The sequence below is a fragment of the Manis javanica genome, chromosome 4 (genome assembly GCF_040802235.1).
Source record: "Manis javanica isolate MJ-LG chromosome 4, MJ_LKY, whole genome shotgun sequence".
NCBI lineage: Eukaryota > Metazoa > Chordata > Mammalia > Pholidota > Manidae > Manis > Manis javanica.
The window spans coordinates 167,236,639-167,260,845 of NC_133159.1; the positions used below are offsets into that span (position 1 = coordinate 167,236,639).

The 24,207-nt window shown below is 37.7% G+C and overlaps 1 protein-coding gene across 7 annotated transcripts in view; it reads left to right on the top strand.

Moving 5' to 3' along the window:
• The window catches only part of KANSL1 (KAT8 regulatory NSL complex subunit 1), a 189,201-nt gene that overhangs the window by 131,379 nt on the left and 33,615 nt on the right, over positions 1 to 24,207 (top strand). For all 7 annotated transcript variants that reach the window (XM_073235719.1, XM_073235722.1, XM_036997123.2 and 4 more), the window contains 2 exons: positions 16,179 to 16,291; positions 17,067 to 17,262. In XM_073235719.1, the coding sequence (XP_073091820.1) occupies positions 16,179 to 16,291; positions 17,067 to 17,262 (309 nt within the window). The remainder of the gene's footprint in view (positions 1 to 16,178; positions 16,292 to 17,066; positions 17,263 to 24,207) is intronic.

Sequence of the window (24,207 nt, forward strand, 5' to 3'; positions counted from 1 at the left end):
ATGATGGTGGCAGACTGGTAACAGTATCTTGATACCAGACAATGACTGGCATATATATAGCCATTGAAGGGAAGAGTGCTGGAACAAGATAACTCAGTAATACACAAAATTCATTAATATCCTACAGAATAATAAAGCCATATGGTTTGGAGTTGTTTTCACTTAGACACAAATCCATTGTAACTCTTCAGTGTTCTAAAAAATCTATTTGACGGCATCTGGGCCCTATAGTAAAACAAATTAACTTATGCCTTAGTTATATGATCCACAGGATCACCTTTTTGCCTTATTTGCAAATAGAATGTTTCTTGACAGAAGGTATGTATATATATCTGCTTTGGTTATGAGCACAGCACAGATACTGCTGAACTAAGCTTTTCTAAAGGGGCCCAACCAGTGATCAAAAACCCTGGGGACTGGATATATGAGTGAACCCTTTTTTTTTTGGTGTTATTGATGTACAGTTACATGAGCAACATTATGGTTACTAGATTCCCCCTGTTAACAAGTCCTCACCACATACCCCATTACAGTCACTGACCATCAGCATATAGTAAGATGTTATAGAATCACTACCTGTCTTCTCTGTGCTATACTGCCTTCCCCATATCTGGCCCCCCTAAACCCCCCCCCCCCACTACATTACGTGTGCTAATCGTAATACCCTTTTTCCCCCCTTATCCCTCCCTTCCCATCCACCCTCCCCAGTCCCTTTCCCTTTGGTAACTGTTAGTCCATTCTTGGGTTCTTTGAGTCTGCTGCTGTTTTGCTCTTTCAGTTTTGTCTTTGTTCTTGTATGAGTGAGCCTTTTTTGAGACAAGGAATATTCCCTGATATGGGGAGGGAAAATCTAAGTAGAAACTTGTACAAAAATGCCTTAAAAAAAAAATCCTTCAATCTGATTTCTAATTCAAAAGCAGTTTGAAAGTTAAGAGTAGATGGAAGAGAGACTAAGGACGTCTGGGTTTGTAGCTGTGATAAAGTCAACTGCTTTAATAAATTCTGATACGAAATTAAAGAGCCTTCTGAACAAAGAGAGTATGTCCCTGGGAAGAGAGAATGTTAAAAGCCTTGAGAGTTCTCCAGTGTTCTGAAACATAACCCTTTACCTCTTTCTCCTTCTCTTGAATAAATAATACTCCCCTTTCCCCTAATCAAGAAAGAGTAACAAACAAAAAAACTAACTTGGAGCCTACTTATGCCTATTACTAGGTAGGAGAAGAATGCATTTTAAAATAACCAAAGAAAGTCAACAAAATTTCAGACAAAATATATTCTCAGAGATGAAGGCCTGCACAGTCCATGTGGTTACAGGGTTTCTGGAACTCAGCTGGAGAGTCATAGTCTCATTGGCTTGTATATTGTCAGCAGGTGGAGTTCATAGCTGCCAAGTAGCTAGAAACTGAGAAGGAATAGTGGTAAAGAGGAGTCACGAGGGGCAGGAGACTTAGTTCCACAATCTATATAAGTCCCTCTCAGTTCTTGAGCTAACCCCTGAACTGTACATGATTGTGCAGTTTGGTAGAGCCTAGTACAAAGCAACAGTTGGTAGACTGAAAGAGCTGAACAGAAAATACAGTCACTGCCCACTGTAGGGAGACAGAATTTGGAGTTTGAATACCAACAAGACTTGCTAAATGCCTTGGACCTCACACTAAAGTCAGAGAGGGCTCCTACTTTAGGGGTTAAAGACTTTCCCAGAATTAAGGGACTCACAGTAGTATTAAGGAGAAATCCAAAATAGTCTCCAGTATATTTCTGTGAAAGCACATAAAACCAGCTCCACAAAATCAAAAGTCGGTTGGTTTCTAACCGATTAGAAATTTGCCTGCTACAGCAAAAATCACTCCTCAGGGAAAATTAGCTGAATCCAGGATCTCTCCAACATATCATACACGATGTCTATATGTAATAAAAATTTATTAGATATATCGGTGAACAGGAAAATGTTATCCTCAGTCATGAAAAAAGTTAGCCAATTGAAACTGATCCTGAGACGGTTCAGAGATTGGAATTAGGAAGTAAGGGCTTAAAAGCATCTAGTAAAAATATGTTTGGTGATTTAAAGTAAAAGTGAGCAAATAATGCCAAGGCATCTCAGAAGAGAGATGAAAATTTAAAAAGTATCAAATGGAACTTGTAGAACAAAAATTATAGAATTAAAAAGTACAGTAATAAAAAGTTTATTGATAACAGCAGTTTGAAAACTACACAAGAAAGGGTCAGTGAACATGACAACAGATCAGTAGAAATTACTCAATGCAAGAAACAGGAAGACTGAACATAGAAATGTTCAGAAATGACTTAGTCCTAAGTAAACAGTAAATATATATAGTTAGTTTCAGGAGGAGAAGGAACAGTACAGGGGGAAATTGAGGAAATAATGGCTGGATATTTGAATGAAAAAGATCAGTTTTCAGAGACAACAACAATTTGTCGGCAGAATATCTCTACTAAAAGAAATGTAAACACATCGTGGGGAATAAAAAGACAGGAAAAGATACTTTCTGAATAGTAAGCATAAGAAAGCTATTGTGGGTATATTGATATGGGCAGAATAGTTTTTAAGAATCATTAACAGATAAAGGATAAAAAGGGTCAGTTCATCAGGAAGACCCAACATCCATGAACAGATGGATGCTTCAAAAACATGAAGCCTAAAATATATGCAAGTGAAGGGATAGATAAATCCATGGTTGTACTTGGAAATTTCAGCACTTGTCACTCAGTAATTGATAGAATTGTTTAGAATGATTGAACAGAAAATAGGTTTTAACAGATGCAGACACTACCAATCACCTTGGCCTGGTTGACATTTATAGAACCCTATTTCCGCCCCACATTTCCCATACCTTCTTGTGTAAAGTAGAAATAATAATACAGTTCCTCAGTCCTTCATCTGCATTTCCAATATCCACAGATATCTGAGAACCAATTAAAAGTGTTTTCTTCCCTTTAGTTCTGAATCAGACATTTGGTGGCAAAGTTCAATATATGACTTCTTGAAAGTCCGTAGGAATTTCCATAACACTTCTGTCCTCAAGCTTCTTGGGTAAGAGTGTGATTCTGTTCTTCATCTTTAGGGTTGTTGATAATTAACTATTGAAGAAGTGTAATATGCTTTTAACATAGTGTTTGGTCCATAATAAACACTTGGTAAAAGCTCACTGTTTTTCCAGACTGTGGGGTGTGTCTAGGAAACACCTGTAAGAAGAACTAGGTATCTAATAAACCTCAAGGACTTCATACTCTTCCAAGAGGCAGATACCTAGAGAATGGCGGGGGAAGAATTCTCAGTTCTTCTAAAGGAGGTCGGTAAAGGTAGCTTCATAGCAAAGGATGTACTTTAACATTCACCAAGCCCCCCACGCAAACCCCATTACAGTCACTGTCCATCAGCGTAGTAAGATGCTATAGACTCACTACTTGTCTTCTCTGTGTTGTACAGCCCACCCCATGCCCACCCACCCTGCCATATTATACATGCTAATCGTAATGCCCCCTTTCCTTTTTCCCACCCTTATCCTTCCCTTCCCTCCCATCCTCCGCAGTCTGTTTCCCTTTGGTAACTGTTAGTCCATTCTTCGGTTCTGTGATTCTGCTGCTGTTTTGTTCCTTCAGTTTTCCTTTGTTCTTATACTCCACATATGAGTGAAATCATTTGGTACTTGTCTTTCTCCGCCTGGCTTATTTCACTGAGCATAATACCCTCTAGCTCCATCCATGTTGTTGCAAATGGTAGGATCTGTTTTTTTCTTATGGCTGAATAATATTCCAGTGTGTATATGTACCACATCTTCTTTATCCACTCATCTACTTATGGACACTTAGGTTGCTTCCATTTCTTGGCTATTGGAAATAGTGCTGTGATAAACATAGGGGTGCATCTGTCTGTTTCAAACTGGAGTGCTGCATTCTTAGGGTAAATTCCTAAAAGTGGAATTCCTGGGTCAAATGGTATTTCTCTTTTGAGCATTTTGAGGAACCTCCATACTGCTTTCCACAATGGTTGAACTAATTTACATTCCCACCAGCAGTGTAGGAGGGTTCCCCTTTCTCCACAACCTCACCAACATTTGTTTTTGTTTGTCTTTTGGATGATAGCCATCCTTACTGGTGTGAGGTGATATCTCATTGTGGTTTTAATTTGCATTTCTCTGATAACTAGCGATGTGGAGCATCTTTTCATGTGTCTGTTGGCCATCTGAATTTCTTCTTTGGAGAACTGTCTATTCAGCTCCTCTGCCCTTTTTTAAATTGGATTATTTATTTGCTTTTTGTTTGTTGAGGTGTGTGAGCTCTTTATATATTTTGGATGTCAAGCCTTTATCGGATCTGTCATTTATGAATATATTCTCCCATACTGTAGGGTACCTTTTTGTTCTATTGATGGTGGTGTCCTTTGCTGTGCAGAACTTTTCAGCTTGACATAGTCCCACTTGTTCATTTTTTGCTTTTGTTTCCCTTGCCCGGGGAGATCTGTTCGTGAAGAAGTTGCTCATGTTTATGTCCAAGAGATTTTTGCCTATTTTCTTTTTTCTAAGAGTTTTATGGTTTCATGACTTACATTCAGGTCTTTGATCCATTTCGAATTTACTTTTGTGTATGGGGTTAGACTGATCAGTTTCATTCTCTTAAATGTAGCTGTCCAGTTTTGCCAGCACCATCTGTTGAAGGGACTGTCATTTTGCTATTGTATGTCCATGGCTCCTTTATCAAATATTAATTGACCATATATGTTTGGGTTAATGTCTGGACTCTCTGTTCTGTTCCACTGGTCTGTGGCTCTTCTTGTGCCAGTACCAAATTGTCTTGATTACTGTGGCTTTGTAGTAGAGCTTAAAGTTAAGGAGTGAGATTCCCCCCCACTTTATTCTTCCTTCTCAGGATTGTTTTGGCTATTCAGGGTCTTTGGTGTTTCCATATGATTTTTTAACTATTTGCTCCAGTTCGTTGTAGAATGCTGTTGGTAATTTGATAGGGATTGCATCAAATCTGTATATTGCTTTGGGCAGGATGGCCATTTTGACAATATTAATTCTTCCTAGCCAAGAGCATGGGATGAGTTTCCATTTGTTAGTGTCCTCTTTAATTTCTCTTAAGAGTGTCTTGTAGTTTTCAGAGTATAGGTCTTTCACTTCTTTGGTTAGGTTTATTCCTTGGTATTTTATTCATTCTGATGCAATTGTGAATGGAATTGTTTTCCTGATTTCTCTTTCTATTAGTTCATTGTTAGTGTATAGGAAAGCCAGAGATTTCTGTGTGTTAATTTTGTATCCTGCAACTTTGCTGAATTCCGATATTAGTTCTAGTAGTTTTGGAGTGGAGTCTTTAGGGTTTTTTATGTACAGTATCATGTCATCTGCAAATAGTGACAGTTTGACTTCTTCTTTACCAATCTGGATTCCTTGTATTTCTTTGTCTCATTGCTGTGGCTAGGACTTCCAGTACTATGTTAAATAATAGTGGGGAGAGTGGGCATCCTCGTCTTGTTCCCGGTCTCAGAGGAAAAGCTTTCAGCCTCTCGCTGTTCAGTATGATGTTGGCTGTGGGTTTATCATATATGGCCTTTATTATGTTGAGGTACTTCCCCTCTATGCCCATTTTGTTGAGAGTTTTTATCATAAATGGATGTTGAATTTTGTCGAATGCTTTTTCAGCATCTATGGAGATGATCATGTGGTTTTTGTCCTTCTTTTTGTTGATGTGGTGGATGATGTTGATGGATTTTCGAATGTTGTACCATCCTCGCATCCCGGGGATGAATCCCCGTTCGTCATGGTGTATGATCCTTTTGATGTATTTTTGAATTCGGTTTGCTAATATTTTATTGAGTATTTTTGCATCTACGTTTATCAGGGATATTGGTCTGTAATTTTCTTTTTTGGTGGGATCTTTGCCTGGTTTTGGTATTAGGGTTATGTTGGCTTCATAGAATGAGTTTGGGAGTATTCCCTCCTCTTCTATTTTTTGGATAATTTTAAGGAGAATGGTATTATGAGAATGGTATTATGTCTTCTCTGTATGTCTGATAAAATTCTGAGGTAAATCCATCTGGCCCAGGGGTTTTGTTCTTGGGTAGTTTTTTGATTACCACTTCAATTTCTTTGCTCGTAATTTGTTTATTTAAATTTTGTGTTTCTTCCTTGGTCAATCTTGGAAGGTTGTATTTTTCTATGAAGTTGTCCATTTCTTCTAGGTTTTCCAGCTTGTTTGCCTATAGGTTTTCATAGTAGTCTCTAATAATTCTTTGTGTTTCTGGGGGGGTCTGTTGTGATTTTTCCTTTTTCGTTTCTGATTCTGTTGATGTGTGTTGGTTCTCTTTTTCTCTTAATAAGTTTGGCTAGAGGCTTAACTATTTTGTTTATTTTCTCAAAGAACCAGCTCTTGGTTTCATTGATTTTTTTTCTATTATTTTATTCTTCTCAATTTTATTTATTTCTTCTCTGATTTTTATTATGTCCCTCCTTTTGCTGACTTTAGGCCTCATTTGTTCTTCTTTTTCCAGTTTCAATAATTGTGACATTAGACTATTCATTTGGGATTGTTCTTCCTCCTTTAAGTATGTCTGGATTGCTATATACTTCCTCTTAAGACTGCTTTCACTGCGTCCCACAGAAGTTGGGGCTTTGTGTTGTTGTTGTCATTTGTTTCCATGTATTCCTTGATCTCTATTTTAATTTGTCCGTTGATCCATTGATTATTTAGGAGCATGTTTTTAAGCCTCCATGTATTTGTGAGCCTTTTTGTTACTTTGTACAATTTATTTCTAGTTTTATACCTTTGTGGTCTGAAAAGTTGGTTGATAGAATTTCAAGTGTTTTGGAATTTACTGAGGCTCATTTTGTGGCCTAGTATGTGATCTATTCTGGAGAATGTTCCATGTGCATTTGAGAAGAATGTGTATCCTGTTGCTTTTGGATGTAGAGTTCTGTAGATGTCTGTTAGGTCCATCTGTTCTAATGTGTTGTTCAGTGCCTCTGTGTCCTTACTTATTTTCTGTCCGGCTGATCTATCCTTTGGAATGAGTGCCATGTTGAAGTCTTCTAAAATGAATGTATTGCATTCTATTTCCCCCTTTAGTTCTGTTAGTATTTGTTTCATATATGCTGGTGCTCCTGTGTTGGGTGCATATATATTTATAATGGTTATATCCTCTTGTTGGACTGAGCCCTTTATCATTATGTAATGTCCTTCTTTATCTCTTGTTACTTTCTTTGTTTTGAAGTCTATTTTGTCTGGTAGTAGTACTGCAGCACCTGCTTTTTTCTCCTTGCTGTTGCATGTAATATATATCCTTGACTTTTAATCTGTGCATGTCTTTGGGTTTGAGGTGAGTCCCTTGTAAGCAGCATATAGATGGGTCTTGCTTTTTTATCCATTCTATTACTCTATGTCTTTTGATTGATGCATTCAGTCCATTTACATTTAGGGTGATTATTGAAAGATATGTAGTTATTGCCATTGCAGGCTTTAGATTTGTGGTTACCAAAGGTTCAAGGTTATCTTCTTTAGTATCTTACTGTCTAACTTGCTTATTGAGCTATTATAAACACTGTCTGGTGATTCTTTGTCTCCCTTCTTAATCCTCCTCCTCCATTCTTTATATGTTGGTTGTTTTATTCTGTGCTCTTTTGTGCTTCCTTTAACTGCTTTTGTGGGTAGTTGATTTTATTTTTAGCCTTTAGTTAGTATTTGGTTGGTCTGCTTTCTCTGCTGTGATTTTATTTTCTCTGGTGACATCCATTTAGTCTTAGGAATGCTCCCATCTAGAGCAGTCCCTCTAAAATACCCTGTAGAGGTGGTTTGTGGGAAGCAAATTCCCTCAACTTTTGCTTGTCTGGGAATTGTTTAATCCTTCCTTCATATTTAAATGATAATCGTGCTGGATACAGTATGCTTGGTTCCAGGCCCTTCTGTTTCATTGCATTATATATCATGCCATTCTCTTCTGGCCTGTAAGGTTTCTGTTGAGAAGTCTGATGATAGCCTGATGGATTTTCCTTTGTAGGTGACCTTTTCCCTCTTTCTAGCTGCCTTTAAAACTCTGTCCTTATCCTTGATCTTTGCCTTTTTAATTATGTGTCTTGGTGGTGTCCTCCTTGGGTTCCTTTTGTTGGGAGTTCTGTGTACTAGCATGGTCTGATGGATTATTCCCTTCTCCCCCCACAGTTTGGGGAAGTTCTCAGCAATTATTTCTTCAAAGACACTTTCTATCCCTTTCTCTCTCTCTTCTTCTTCTGGTACCCCTATAATGCAGATATTGTTCCTTTTGGATTGGTCACACAGTTCTCTTATTATTGTTTCATTCCTGGAGATCCTTTTATCTCTCTCTGCATCGGCTTTTATGCATTCCTGTTCTCAGGTTTCTATTCTATCAAAGGCCTCTTGCATCTAATCCATTCTGCTTATAAATCCTTCCAGAGGTTGTTTCATTTCTGTAATCTCCTTCTGGACGTCATCCCTTAGCTCTTGCATATTTCTCTGCAGCTCCATCAGCACAGTTATGACCTTTACTTTGAATTCTTTTTCAGAGAGATTGGTTAGGTCTATCTCCCCAGATGCCCTCTCAGGGGAGGATGTCTGGGTTAGTCTGGTTTGTATCAAATTCTTCTGCCTTTTCATGGCGATAGAGGTAGTTGTGGGGAGCTGGTGTTTATCGGCTAGGAGAATGTCCCTTCTTGCTGGTTTGTGGCCTTCCTCTCCTGGGAGAACAGTGACCCCTAGCAGCTTGTGCTGGGCAGCTGCGTGCATACAGGGTCACTGATTCTTCCCTGGCTGCTGTGGAGTAAGCTCTGTGTTGCTGTGGGCGTGGCCGGCCTTAGGCTGCTACTCCAATATGGTGGAGCTGTGTCGGAGGGCAAACAGACAAGAGGCTGTTTATTGCCGTGAGGGGCCTCTGAGCAGTGCTGCTGCCCAGGGGGTTTGGGTGCCCTCCGTTCCCTGGGATTCCAGCTACTGGGCTAAGTGTCCCTGGACGCTTCTGTCCAGCTGTGGGTTCCCTGTCCCTTTAAGACTTTCAAAAAGCACTCGCTTTTCTTTGTCCCGTGGGCGCCAGCCGCGGGGACCTACTCACAGGTGTTGTTGTCCTGTTTCCCAAGTATCCAGTGCCCCACACACTGTGTGTCTGCGCTCTGGTGCGGATGGCTAGGGCTGGGTGTTTAGCAGTCCTGGGCTCCCTTTCTCTCCCCGCTCTGACTCCTCTCATCCCACTGGGAGCTGGGGTGGGGGGCGCTCGGGTCCCACCGGACCGCGGCTTGTATCTTACCCCCTTGGCGAGGTGCTGGGTTCTCGCAGGTGTAGATGTAGTCTGGCTGTTGTCCTGTGTCTTCTGGTTTCTCTTTTAGGAATAGTTGTATTTGTTGTATTTTCAAAAATATATATGGTTTTGGGAGGAGATTTCCATTGCTCTACTCACACCACCATCTTGGCTCCAACTGCATTTAGTTTTTATATCTCTTTTAAGTCTCTTCCAATCTGTGAGAGTTCCTCAGTCTGACTTTCATGACTTTGACTCAAGAATACTGGTCAGTTACTTGTACATTCCTCCAGTTGGAGTCACCTGTTTTGTCTTACGGAGGTTATACTTTTTTCACATTCATACCACAGAAGTGATATGTGCCTTTCTCAGAAGTGCACTACACTGTGGGTACATGATGGTGGTGGTGATAACTTCTTTCACTTAGGTGAAAGAAACCAGTGCCTGCTGGGTTTCTTCAGTGTGAAGTCAGTATTTTCCCTTTGTAAGGAGTGACTATCTCCTAGGGAGATACTGTGCACTGTTATGTTGCTCATTGTACTTGAATCCATAATTTTCTCCACTGGTGATTTTTGCCTGCAGCAGTGATTTGTGTTTACTAAATGTTGATTTTTCTACATTTGTTAATTGAAATTCTGTTAGGAAGATTTGTCTTTTCTTCTCTATTTAGTCAGATAGTTATTCAGTTTATATCAGAATGGATTCATGGATATTACTTCTATTGTATGGATTATAATTTTACTGTTACTCATTCAGTTGCTCCAGTTGTCTCAACTTTTGGTATTGGGACCTCCTTCAGATTGGCTTCTGTGTCCTTTAAACATGCCACCCTCTTATTTTGAGTATTCACTTACTGGCACCAGGTGTTCTGGACTCATCTTGTATTTTACCTGCTCTCCCCTGGTTCTATTTATTGCCAAACAGGATTTAGAAAACAAGATATGGGTACTAATTGTGCTTATTGCCACTTGTATCATTGCTTCTAGGACTTCCCAACAGACAAAGCTAGGAAATACATATATGTATAGCTAACACATACATATACACACATCTGCATTTCTTTACCCATCTGTGAATATGTTAAAAACCTTGAGTTCATACTAATACCAGACCAACACCAGAGCCTTTCTCCTGATGCTTATTGATACTTATTGTTCAACCCTAGTTCCACACAAAGTAGTTTCATAACTGCGAACTCATACCCCTGTGAGAAATACATTTATTAACCAAAATACAATATACTGTGTACAATATACAGTATGTTTTACATTATTTTACAATCAAATATACAGTCAAAATACTGTTTTCTGAAGTGATGTTTAGGTAAGTTCGGATTCTTCATACCTTTCAATGTGAGTAGTTAATCGTTTCATAATACAATTAGGTTCTTTTGTTACTATGGTATTCCATGTCTTGCTCCCCTCCCACACACCTTTGATCTTTTGAGTATGTGAAACATAGAGTTCTAAGAGTCACAGCTATACAAAGGCTATCATTCCCTCCTAGCCTCTTCGATTTTCCCCTTCTTTTCCATCCTTTCCCCATTCCCTGTAGAGTGTAGCCAGTTTCATTAGTTTTTGGGTTATCCTGCCTATATTTCTTTTGTACAAATGAGCAGATACATGTAGTTTCTTATATCCTCTTATTTGTTTTAGCAAAAACATTGCTTCTGTGGCTTTTGACAGATGACTTTATTATTTTTGTTTCTATTTGTAAAATAAGCCTCATACTTCTACCCTTTCCTTACTTTGCGGGAATGATGGAGATAACAAATGAACTATTAAGGATAAATGCTTTCTCAGAAGAAAGGCATGCTAAAAATTATCCCTCCTAGCCTCTTTCTCAGAAGAAAAGCTATTGCTTTTCCTTTTTTTTATTTTTATTTTTATTTTATTTTATTTTGGTATCATTAATCTACAATTACATGAAGAACATTGTTTACTAGGCTCCCCCCTTCACCAAGTCCCCCCCACATACCCCTTCAGTCACTGTCCATCAGCGCAAGATGCTGTAAAATCACTGCTTGTTTTGTCTGTGTTGCACAGCCCTCCCTGTGCCCCCACACACACTATACATGCTAATCGTAATGCCCCCTTTCTTTTTCCCCACCCTTATCCCTCCCTTCCCACCCACCCTCCCCAGTCCCTTTCCCTTTGGTAACTGTTAGTCCATTCTTGGGTTCTGTGATTCTGCTGCTGTTTTGTTCCTTCAGTTTTCCTTTGTTCTTATACTCCACGTATGAGTGAAATCATTTGGTACTTGTCTTTCTCCGCCTGGCTTATTTCACTGAGCATAATACCCTCTCACTCCATCCATGTTGTTGCAAATGGTAGGGTCTGTTTTTTTCTTATGGCTGAGTAATATTCCAGTGTGTATATGTACCACATCTTCTTTATCCACTCATCTACTAATGGACATTTAGGTTGCTTCTGTATCTTGGCTATTGCAAATAGTGCTTCGATAAACATAGGGGTGCATCTGTCTTTTTCAAACTGTAGTGCTACATTCTTAGGGTAAATTCCTAGAAGTGGAATTCCTGGGTCAAATGGTATTTCTCTTTTGAGCATTTTGAGGAACCTCCATACTGCTTTCCACAATGGTTGAACTAATTTACATTCCCACCAGCAGTGTAGGAGGGTTCCCCTTTCTCCACAACCTCGCCAACATTTGTTGTTTGTCTTTTCTATGATGGCAATCCTTACTGGTGTGAGGTGATATCTCATTGTGGTTTTAATTTGCATTTCTCTGATGACAGTTGCTTTTCCTTTTTAAACAATCTGTAGTATAATCTTCCTGCCATTGGTTAGGTAGGAATAACTTTTTTTCTCTTGAAGTTTTGCAGTCATGGGGACTAATAAATGGTATGTTGGCTCACCTAGGGTTTTGACATAGAGATTAGGGGGATGGATACTGGTGGGGGAGTATTCCATCCACAATTATTAAAAAACACTGATGGGCCAATTAGGACTTTTAAAGCATTATGCTGCTTGAAATTTTTAAAAGTGAATAATCCAAAATTGCTTTCATGTGAATGTATAAATTTTAATGTCCAATGTGAAAACATAGGAAAGTGAGGCTGTAAATCCCATTTTACATATGTAGAACCTAAAGCCTAGGTAAGTAACTTGGTGTAAGTGGAATTTTCAGAACATTCCACTCCCAATTTTGCATAATTTCCAGGTCATGGTGCTAGTTCATGGAAATGACTGGTATGCTATTTATGGGCCAGCAATATTTTGGTGATTTTAAGCAAGACTTTGCTAAGTATCATTGTGATGGGGAGCTCAAAACATTAAATTATTCTTACAAAGTGAAAAACTGAATAAAAATTGAATTCCTTACACCCAGTTAGTCTTTCTCTCCATTTTGATAGTGTTTGTCAGAATTAAATTTTCTAGACAAACAAATATGGTACATTTAAGAAAATGGTATTTCGATCAGTTGTTACATGGCATTAAATGAATGACTAAAGTAAAGATAGATACATATCTTGCAACTAGAGTTTAATCTTACTATATATGTTTTTAAGTGTGTGTCTTTTAGTTTTTACCCTTTGTCTTTTTTGGTAAAATTAATTCAGTGGACATGGGTTCTTAGACCACAGAAAATACCCTTGTAAGACCTTAATTTAATCTAGCTCTTTGTCACACTTCACTGGTCTGTCCAAGAGGGTGGTGTAATGAATCAAAGGATGCCTGTTTTTATGAATAACACATTTGAATCCTATCACTGTGTTAAACATTTCAATCTGTGCACCTGGTCCTTTCAGTCAGGGAAAAATCACTTCGGTAACTTGCTACCTTTAACTCTTAAGATTGCCCCAAAAGCACTCTCTTGGGGCTCTTCTTCGAGGAAAAGGGGTATTAAAGTTCTCAGTCTACCACTTTGACTTTTATACTTTCCTGTTTCTGGCTTTAATAACTTCTGTTTTATGAAAGGAAGAGCCTTAAATTCTTTCAGCCTTTTTTCAGTTTCCCATTGGGTGACACATAACTGAGTCATGCTTCAGTTTCCTGAAAATACTAGTGAAGTAAACCACTGCCATAATAAAGATCACGTTTAAATTTGTGTGTGTTTAACATTTGTGAAGTGCTTGATAATGTTTCTCTACCCTGTGTCTTTGTAGTCTTTGCAAGAGAGGGAGTGTTCACTTCTTAAGGCAGTGTGAATGCATTAAGAAGCTCTTAAATACAATTACATGTGTTTGTGAGTTGTAGTTTTTTTTTCCAGGTGGAACACTATTGGAGGATTGGGGTTAATACTTAAAGCTCTTTGCATTTGAGAATGAGTGATGAACTTAGTTCTAGTTCCCCAGTGCCTTGGTTTGGGATCTCAGCCTGACTACAGAATATTCCAAGGTCTCCTGAATATTCTTGTGCCTCCTTGTGTAGTTGGGTCTGAAAACTAGGCACATTCCCTCTCTGACTGATGTTCATGCTCTTGATTGCTGTGTGCTTCTATATCCCTGACAGACATTTCTGTGCTAAACAGTGCTTTGTCCACTGACTTAAATTCTAATTTGGGAGCAGAATGACTCCCAGGGAAGTTGAGGTTTCTCCAACAAAATCAGTAAAATTCACGTTGAATATTAGTTACATTTATCTATATTATACCTGTAGGCATGAAAAACAAGATAGGCTATTAGCAGTTGTTATCTGTAGGTAATGAGACTACTTGTGATTGGTGCTTTTTCTTCTTTAGACTTTCTGTAAGAAAGGTAAATTTGTTTTGAAATGAGATTTTGTTGAAGAGTTTTGTCTTGACAGGTTTCCTTGCAGTTAACTCTCCCGTAATTCCTATAAAAGAAACACTAATCCAGTGGAGGAGGTTCAGCCTATTAATGGCACCTTGTAGAGCATATTGTAGATACGTAAATCAGAGCTCTGCCACAATTTAATGCTAAAGCTATTATTTTAAGTGAATCTAAAATTGACAGAAGTTCTTAAGATCAGTATATCAGCAAAAAGTTCATAGTCATAGCATTTTCATATTGAAAGGAAAATTCTTCATGTGAACCAGAACTTCTGAAATCAAGGAAAGCTGTAACATGCCTGGAGTCACATATCTGCTAGTTAATGCCAATCTGAATCTTAAATCCTTTTAGTTTTCCAGTCCTCTGTCATACCATAATATTTGTTAGGGCTTTTTGAGGTTCCCTCTGAATTGTAAATTTTCATTAACATCCAGGGAGGTACTTGGGTTTATTATTTTTTTTATGTAAAAATATTATCTAAATATACAGAAAATTTCAGAGTAGTTCTATCCCTGTAACACTATTTTTATCTTGTCATTATCTGTGGAAGTACATTTTTAGTCACCACAATTGTATTAAAAATAATTTGAATTTAAAATCTTTCTAAAATTGTTGCTGCATAAAAGACTATTATTTTTTATGTTAATGTTTTCTTCTGCCATAAAGGAAAAAGAAATAACTGTAATCATTTTTAATATTCTCATTTGGTGTGCTATAATTTATAACGGCCTCAAATGTTGAGCATTTAGATGATAAAATTTCAGTGACTGACTGCCTTTGTGTTTGAGATTTTGGGGATGTGTTATTTCTTTAAGGTAGATTATTAGGATCAAGTAATATATTTTGTCAGAAGATATAAAACATCTTTGCAACTCTTAGAATTTAATACCATATTACTTTCCAAGAGAAAATAAGTGTAACATAGAGGCAATCAGTATGTGTTTCCAGATTCACCATAATTATGACATCACTGACTAATAAAATTGTTCAAGATATTTGTGATACCTTACTAGTTGTATAACACGTATAACGAGGAAGGCAGAACATTTTCCCAGTGTTCATTAATGGTAGTTTACCTAAACATGTTGTCTGTTTATATACTTTGATCTAGCTTTTTGAGTAATTTGCATTCAAACTTTTAGTTAGCTTCCCAGTCTGTTGTCATTTCTTGATACTTGTCTACAACGACTGTCAGGGCTGCAGATCCTTTGGTGTTTCTCCTTGTGAGCATAAAGATTAAAAAAATTCAGCAATTCTGATAAATAGAATTTCAGCCTCAAGAAACACAGTGGTTGCAGTTACAGGAAGACCTTCAGAACACCCCAAAATCAGTTACAGTGTAAGGAGACAAAGACCACAGTCCTTCTGTGGTATTCCAACAATTTCCCGAGCTGAGGTACTACTGTGTCTGTGAATTTATTGCCTACACTGCAGAGACTCCATATAGTGACATATCATGGCTGCACCTATCCCTTTTTGAGCCTTGTAAATATTATGTAATTTGTTTTGAAATAGTGAATTCAAACTTTCCCTAATTATTTCCTACCTCTGTTTTTTTTTTATTTTATATTGTAAGCATATATTTGATTTTTGTATAGTCCAAAGACAATACTTGCTACAAGATAGCATTAGGTAATTATTCATTGAAATTTTATTTAATTTTTTAAATTTCTTTTATCACAGGAATATATATAATACACACATATGTATATATTATATAAATATATATACACCCACACACACACAATGTACAGTTTTCTGGAAACATGCTTCCAGAATACACTGTGAGGTTAAGCAGACACTGACTACATTTAAATTTCCTTTTAGTTGTCTTGATAGTGAACTCATGTATATCCCTCTCAACCCTTAGTTGAAGACTTTAGGTAATTTGCTAAGCTTCTGTTCCATGCAGTCATTACATCATTTCCCTGTCATAGGCACTTAGTACTTTTAGTCTGTTAAATATTTTGGTTCCTTACCCCCTTCCTCCCAGAGCAAAACCTGATTCTCTTATTTTCTCTTTTCCTCAGTCTTACAAGTTTTGTTTTTCAAGCTGGTCATCAAAAATATAGATGTTTCATTTAAATGAAATGATGCTGCATTTCAGGCTGGGTGCTACTGGTTTAATTTTGGTAATGTATTTTTATTTATCTTTTTCTTATTCAGATGGAATCTGTTTCTCAACCACTGGAAAACCATGGTGCCTGTGGTCATCCTTCAGAGTCACTGTCTACCAAATCATGTGCCGCATTGAGACCTGTCAATGGAGTCATTAATACGTAAATTTTATCTCTTCTGTTGCTTACACTTGGTAGGCTTGTAAATGAGTTTGGGGCTTTTAGTTATCCATAGCCAGGACTAACTGGTTTAAAAGAGCAGAAACCTTATCACTTAATATTATAGCAGATATATTTTAATTAGCATTCTGGCATATATCCCTTTTGCATACTATGGCCTGAAAGTAACTCAGCATGGAGAAAAACAAAATCCTGCAGTTATTGTGAATCATTGTGATTGGTTTTAGTCTTAATATAATTCCTCAAGTTTATGTAAGATCTCTACTCTAGAACCGATTAGTTCCCTAAAGGCTGTCTTTATAAAGCTGTATTTATAAAAGTTCAAGGAATCCCTCTACAGGTGGACAGTGTATAAAGATTCCTTAAGTTGAGTTTCACAGGAGAACTGACTCTTAGGAAGCAGCTGCTCATTAACACTTGGAAAATTCGTCATTCTTACCAGTTGTAATTTTCTAGGCTTTATTTATATTTCCGTTGGAGAAGAAGACTTCACAACTAGGACCTGAGTGCCTCACTTACTGACTTTTGTACTTTTCAAACATGATGGAGTTGAAGTAACCAAGAGGCTTACAAATAAGCACAGACACTGCACACACCTAGATTAGTAGACATTAGCATCAATAGATAATCTGCTTCTGCTCCACTATACCTGTTACTGTTTGTGAACATTTACAAATAGAGGAGGGTGAACCAGTATTAGAGGCTTTGTTTCCTTGTGTCTTCTGAGAAGTAAATATTCTTCCTTCCCCTTGTGTAGTCTTCAGCCTATGTTGGCAGACCACATTCCAGGTGACAGCTCTGATGCTGAAGAACAGTTACATAAAAAGCAACGACTGAACCTGGTTTCTTCATCAACTGATGGCACCTGTGTGGCAGCCCGAACACGTCCTATACTGAGCTGTAAGAAACGGAGGCTTGTCAGACCCAACAGCATCGTTCCTCTTTCCAAGAAGGTCAGTATTAGTCAGACCTTGCAGAAGGTCAGTATTAGTCAGACTTTGTCATTGTTAAAAAGGGAGCCAGGTGCTCAGGTAGAGGTGTTAGTCTCTTGCCAACTTTGGTTCACTTAACTTGTATTTTCCAAACTTGGCTAACTGCCAGTTTCCAGGGAAGCTTTATAAAATACTGGATTCCTGAGCTGTTTCCTAGAGCTTTTGATTTGGTCACTCTGCAGTTAGGCCTGGGAATCTTGTTTCCAGAAAACAGAAAGCTTGCAGGTGACTCTTCAGCCACATTTGGAAAACCCTTGCCTTGAACTTTTTAATAGAAATGAAAGAGAGGAAGTGCTGCCATCACATTCTGAAGGAGAGTGTTATGCTTTCTCACTTGTACTGGTGTCACTGAAAATGGCAGTGTCGGAATGCTTTTCTTTTCAATAAGAATATCCATTAAAATTTCTAAACTGAAGTTACTAAATGTATGTCTTCACAGAAAAAAATGGAGATTAATTACAAAACTACAGGAAACCTTTGATTGCTGACTCTTGAAATAGTAGAGTTGGCTTTATTCTGAAAGTAATGAAATAATACTCCAGTAAAAATAATACCATGCAGTGGTTAAGAGTATTAACTTTGAAGAGAATAAACTTGGGTTTGAATCATGGCACTGCCACTTACTAGTTTGTGATTTGGAGCATGTTAACACCCCTCCGCCTTACACTGCAGCCCTTTACCCATCCCCCCAACCCTGCCCCCACAGAGCCTCAGAGGTTTCATGGGGTTGTTCGAAGGTCAAACGAAGTGTATGCAACTTCCTTATTGGAGTGTCTGACTTACTAGTCAAAGTGGCTGTTAATCTTACCACTTCTGTTCATTCACTAATTCAGCATATACTTACTGAGATCCTACAGTGAATGAGATCTGTTCTGTAAATTGGTAATACAGCAATAAAGAAAAGCAGACAAAAATCCTTACCCTCATGAAATACTTTAGTGGGCAGAGAGAAAATAATATGTAGTATGTATAGAGTATTAAGTGCTGGGGAGAAAAATGCAGCAGAGGAATGGAATAGGGAATGCTGGGAGCTCAGACAGAGCTAAGCCTTGAGACATTCTGAGAGTTGGAGACATGAAAAGGAGGAGTTTGGAAAGGAGTGACTAGTGAAGCAGAACAAACCAAGAGAGTATGATATGTGGAAACCAAGCAGAGAAGGCATTTCGGAGAGGAAGGATCGCCTGTGTTCTGTGCTGCAGACAGGTCGAGCTAGATGAAGACTGAGACCCTGACCATTGGATTTGGCCAGGGCCAAGGTTGTTAGAGACCTTTGTTAGCAGTTTTGTTAGAGGGAGAAGTGAAATACTGATTGGAATGGGTTCAGGAGAGAGTTGAAGGGAGAACAGAGAAAATAGCTTGTGTGATTGAAGGAGAATCTTTCTTAAGATAGAGCTATTACTATGTATTTGTTAATGAGAAAACAAAGAGGGAAGAGAAGGGAATTTTTGGAACTATAACTATTTGAACAGTAGATTCTTGCTTGGCTTGTTTTGTTATAGTATGCAATCGGACTGTGTTATTTTGCCATGGTCTTTTTTTTTAAGGGAAAATATTATAAGTGAAAATTGACTATCGGACTTTACTGTTTCTTTCTTCATTGTCTGTTCTTCAAATCACCTGAATTACCAAAATGCCAGACAAGAATAATATGCTGGCAGGTTTCTCATTGACATTTGAGTCTTAATTTTTTATTAACAGTCATATAAATTAAATTATTCTCTGAGAAGCTGAAGAGTTGACATTGGGAAATCAAGAAAACAGTAAATTACTGTCAAGTATGAGAAAGTAGTTTTGGTCATGCCCCTGGTGCTTTTATAACAAAACAAAAAGACAAAAAAACTCTCATGAGGAAATATCTAGTGCCTTTGCTCAGTTTGCTGATGGCATTTACGGGGTTAGAAAAATTATCTGAAGTGTAGCATGGCCTTCTGGGATTCTTTCCTTTTTTATCTGGGAAGTAGCAAACCTTTCTTGTTGATATTGACAGTAGCTTCTTCTGGTCCATGTGTAAAAACTAATGTACTCTTTTGAAGATACATATAAATTTTTTAAAGACAGTTGAGGCAGGGGTTAGCATAAAGCATTACTAAAGACCCTTTGATTCCAATGCCAGTTTCTAAAAATATAGCCAGCCTGACCTGCAAAAGTAAGCTGCATGGGAAATAAGACAGATAAATAAAGAGTGGGAAATAAACCATTTGTTGGTTATAGCAGAAATGCTGGAGTTCTGCCAAAGTAAAGAGACAAAGGCCATTCTCTAAGGTGCTCACTGTGTTTCTTTGCTCAGTGAAACATGCTAGTAAGCAAGCATCTTGCCTTCTAGCACCTTCTTGAGGTGCTAGATTTTGTCAAGCAAATTTATTAAGCCATTTTTTTGAGTGTCCATTGTGTTCAAGGTATTCTTCAGGTCACCTGGGTTTCATTGGTGAACAAAAAAAAGTCTTTGCCTTCATGGAGCTTGCTTTTAAATGGTAGAGCTAGGTGGCAAAGAATTTAACAGATAAAAAGTGTTCTGATGTTGGCAAATGGCAGAGAGTTCACATTTATTGTAGTAAAATTTGCGTTCAAGTTTCTAAGAAAAAGGAGAATCTTAGCAGGAATTATGTATGTTTCTGGATTAATTCAAATTACCTTTGTTATCTCCATCCCCATGCTTCTGTCCCCCATAACATAGGAGGGTACTATCATATTTGCCAGAGTATAGAATATAAAAAACAGATGTTTTTTGCTAATTATCTGAGAAATGCAAATTAAAACCACAATGAGGTATCACCTCACACCAGTTAGGATGGCCAAAATAGGAAAGACTAGGAACAACAAATACTGGTGAGGATGCAGAGAAAGGGGAACCCTCCTACATTGCTGGTAGGAATGTAAACTAGTTCAACCATTGTGGAAAGCAGTATGGAGGTTCCTCAAAAAACTCAAAATTGAAGTACCATTTGACTCAGGAGTTCCACTCCTAGGAATTTACCCTAAGAATGTAGGATCCCAGTTTGAAAAAGACATAGGCACCACTATGTTTATCACAGCACTATTTACAATAGCCAAGAAATGGAAGCAACCTAAGTGTCCATAAGTAGATGAGTGGATAAAGAAGATGTGGTACATACACACAATTGAATATTATTCAGCCATAAGAAGAAAACAAATTCTACCATTTGCAACAACATGGATGGAGCTAGAGGGTATTATGCTCAGTGAAATAAGCCAGGTGGAGAAAGACAAGTACCAAATGATTTCACTCATCTGTGTAGCATAAGAACAATGCAAAAACTGAAGGAACAGAACAGCGCAGACTCACAGAACCCAAGAATGGGCTAACAGTTGCCAAAAGGAAAGAGACTGGGGAGAGTAGGTGGGAAGGGAGGGAGAAGGAGAATAAGGGGCATATTACAATTAGCACACATAACGTGGGGGGGAAGCGGGGCGCATGGGGAAGGCAGTACAGCACAGAGAAAACAAGTAGTGACTCTACAGCATCTTACTATGCTGATGGACAGTGACTGTAATGGGGTACGTGGTGGGGACTTGATAATGGGGGGAATCTAGTAACCACAATGTTGCTCATGTGATTTTATATTAATACCAAAAAAGACCGCTGATGTTTAATGACAATATTATTGGCTTACCTGCGTTTTAAATTATTCCTCTACTGCATTCCAGAACCAATATAAAACTCACTTTAGGGAACTCACTTGGTTTCTGTGTTTGATGGGCTATCATCCTGAATCATGGCTAGCAGCATTTCTAAAATTAGAATATATCTTACAATTGAGATGTACTTTTAGTGTAGTAGCACCTTTGTGTTTCCAGTATCTTACAATCTTAACACTGGTATCTTAAAATCAGTGACTACAACAAAAGGTTCAGTAAGATAAACTTGATGGAAATAAAAGGAAGGTAGTGATATATATCAGTAAATAATGAAAGGCGTTGAATGCCCAAACTATTGATTTGGGTTTTATGTTAGAGAATGAAAAAGAGTTTTGAGCAGTGAAGCATCATAAGCTGTTTGGGGGAAGATAAATCTGCCATTTGGAGGAGACTGGCACAAAAGAGACAAGAAGTAGAAAGGAAGACTAACAATAGTAAGCCTGGAAGAAATAATTTTCCAAAGGCTCCAAACCTCTGAAGATGCATTAGATTTTAATACTAGTCTTAAGGAAGAATCACTAGGGTGGTGTGGTGACTGAGTATCAGAGTTGGAAGGGTAGAGAGCTTTGAGAATGGGAGATTGAATTGTGGTTATTTTCCATGTAGTAAAACCCAGGGAGAACATGAGGTGCTTTCCTTTATCATGATTTCATTGTAATATTGGGACAGATCATTACAAGTAGCATATATTGTTACGTATTACATGTTTCATCACTTTAGGGGTCTAGTATGGTAGATGTTAACAATTAGCTAGTGAAGAAACAATCAGTGGGAAATTATAATATATGTCATTATGTTTATTTCCTGCCCTGCTGCTTCTATGAGGTAGATGTTTATAACTTAATCTGAAACATTAATTGCTCGATACTGAGATTTCAGATCAATAAAAATTTTAATGTAAATTTGGGGCAAATAATAGGTTGCTTTTTACTTTGTCAAGTAAAGTTACTTTATAAAGTAAATAATAGTACAAATAGTATTTTAAAAGGAAAAAATAACATACCTTGAGATTTTTGGATTGGCCTTAGAATAAGCTCCTCTTTTTAATTTTTTTAAAAATAGCATTTCTTACCAAATGGATTGGCAATGTTCTGGCATGATTTTAGAATTTTATAGTCTGTGTTGGAGTGTAATTACATAGGATTGCTCTGGGTTAATTTTTTGGGTTTTCTTGGTATCATTAATATACAGTCACATGAGCAACATTGTGGTTACTGGATTCCCCCCATTATCAAGTCCCCACCACATACCCCATTACAGTCACTGTCCATCAGCATAGTAAGATGCTGTAGAGTCACTACTTGTTTTCTCTGTGCTGTACTGCCTTCCCCATGCGCCCCACTTCCCCCCCCCACATTATGTGTGCTAATTGTAATATGCCCCTTATTCTTCTTCTCCCTCCCTTCCCACCTACTCTCCCCAGTCCCTTTCCTTTTGGCAACTGTTAGTCCATTCTTTGGTTCTGTGAGTCTGCGCTGTTCTGTTCCTTCAGTTTTTGCGTTGTTCTTATGCTGCACAGATGAGTGAAATCATTTGGTACTTGTCTTTCTCCGCCTGGCTTATTTCACTGAGCATAATACCCTCTAGCTCCATCCATGTTGTTGCAAATGTAGGATTTGTTTTCTTCTTATGGCTGAATATTCCATTTTATATATGTACCACATCTTCTTTATCCATTCATCTACTGATTTAGGTTGCTTCCATTTCTTGGGTATTATAAATAGTGCTGTGATAAACATAGGGGTGCATCTGTCTTTTTTTTGGTATCATTAATATAGAACCACATGAGCAACATTGTGGATACTAGATTCCCCCCATTATCAAGTCCCCACCACATACACTCTGGGTTAACTTTTAAAGTTGAAACCTGTAGAATTCCCACTGGTCCTCTACTACTTGTATCACATTTGAGGACACATAGGAAATTACATACAGGACATTGTCTTGAGGCTTAGTGTCATGACATTTGTGGTTGAGGACTAAACTGAGTTAGTATTAAAACTGAATAATTTGATATCAGATGGGATATATTCTTTATTGTTGTTGTCATTGGCTTTGGAGGCCTAACTTTTCAATACTACCCAAACTTTTGGGAAGGAGAAGGAATGTCTTGTGAAAAGTTGTAGTTCCTTAGGAATTTAAAGATCCTTAGAAATTAAAGCCCCCAAGGTACTCAACAATCATCCAGTATTTAGAACAATAACCTCCAAATGCTTATGTGTTTTTGCATATGCATTATAACACACTTAAAAAATAAAGTTTGAAAGGCTGAGGTAAAATAAACAGAAGTAGAAGCTCCTATATTTAATTTATAAACTGTCCTCAAGCCCAAAGATTTTCTTAATTCTTTGAGCAACTATTTTGTGATTAACAGCATAATGAATAGAGCCCAAATAGTTACTTGGATAGTGAAATTCCTCCATAAGCTTTGCTTTGGATTTTTAATGGTTGTTCCTTTAGTGAGAATTATTTATTGTTACAGTATTAAGAGAACATAGAATTTCTCCACATTACCAAGTATTTTATCTCTTCATTCTGTTCTTACATGTTCCCTACATTCTTGGTATATTCATGATATAAGTGAAATATTTTCTGTTAGTGGTACTTCATGAGTGGTAATTTTTAGATAATGTATTTTGTAATTGAATACTTTTCTGAACTCTCAGCAGTGTTTTAGTTGATTATTTTTAATTTTCTAGGTAGGCTACCTGTCACTGGCAAACTGTTTAACACCCCTTTATGCCCCCGTTACCTCTTTTCCTTGACCAGATGCACTTTCATAACAGTGTCAAATAATTGGTCATGGTGAGGCATCTCATTCCTGATTTTAATGGCAATACTTTTAGAAGTTTATTGATTTTGATGTAGGGTAACTTACTGAAAATGGATTGGGATACCACCATTTGCTGTGCTATTGAAAAGTTTAAAGATTTTTGAGGAAGTATCAATTTCTCTAAATTTAGTGGAACTTGAGGTAAAACCATCTAAGACCATCTCTTTTACAGAAAATTGTCCATCTCTCAGATGTTTTCAAATGTATTCATACGGAATTTTACAGAAAGCATTCTTAATTTTTAAATCCTTGTATGTGGTTGTATCTGTTTCTCAGTTTTAATGCTGTGTGTCTTCTCTTGATCTTGTCAGCAGATTTTCTATTTTCTTGTCATTTTGAAGCTCAGTTCTTTTCTGGTCTTGTAGTCTTATGTGCCCCCTAGCCCCGCCCCCCCACTCAAATGTTCATTTTATTAA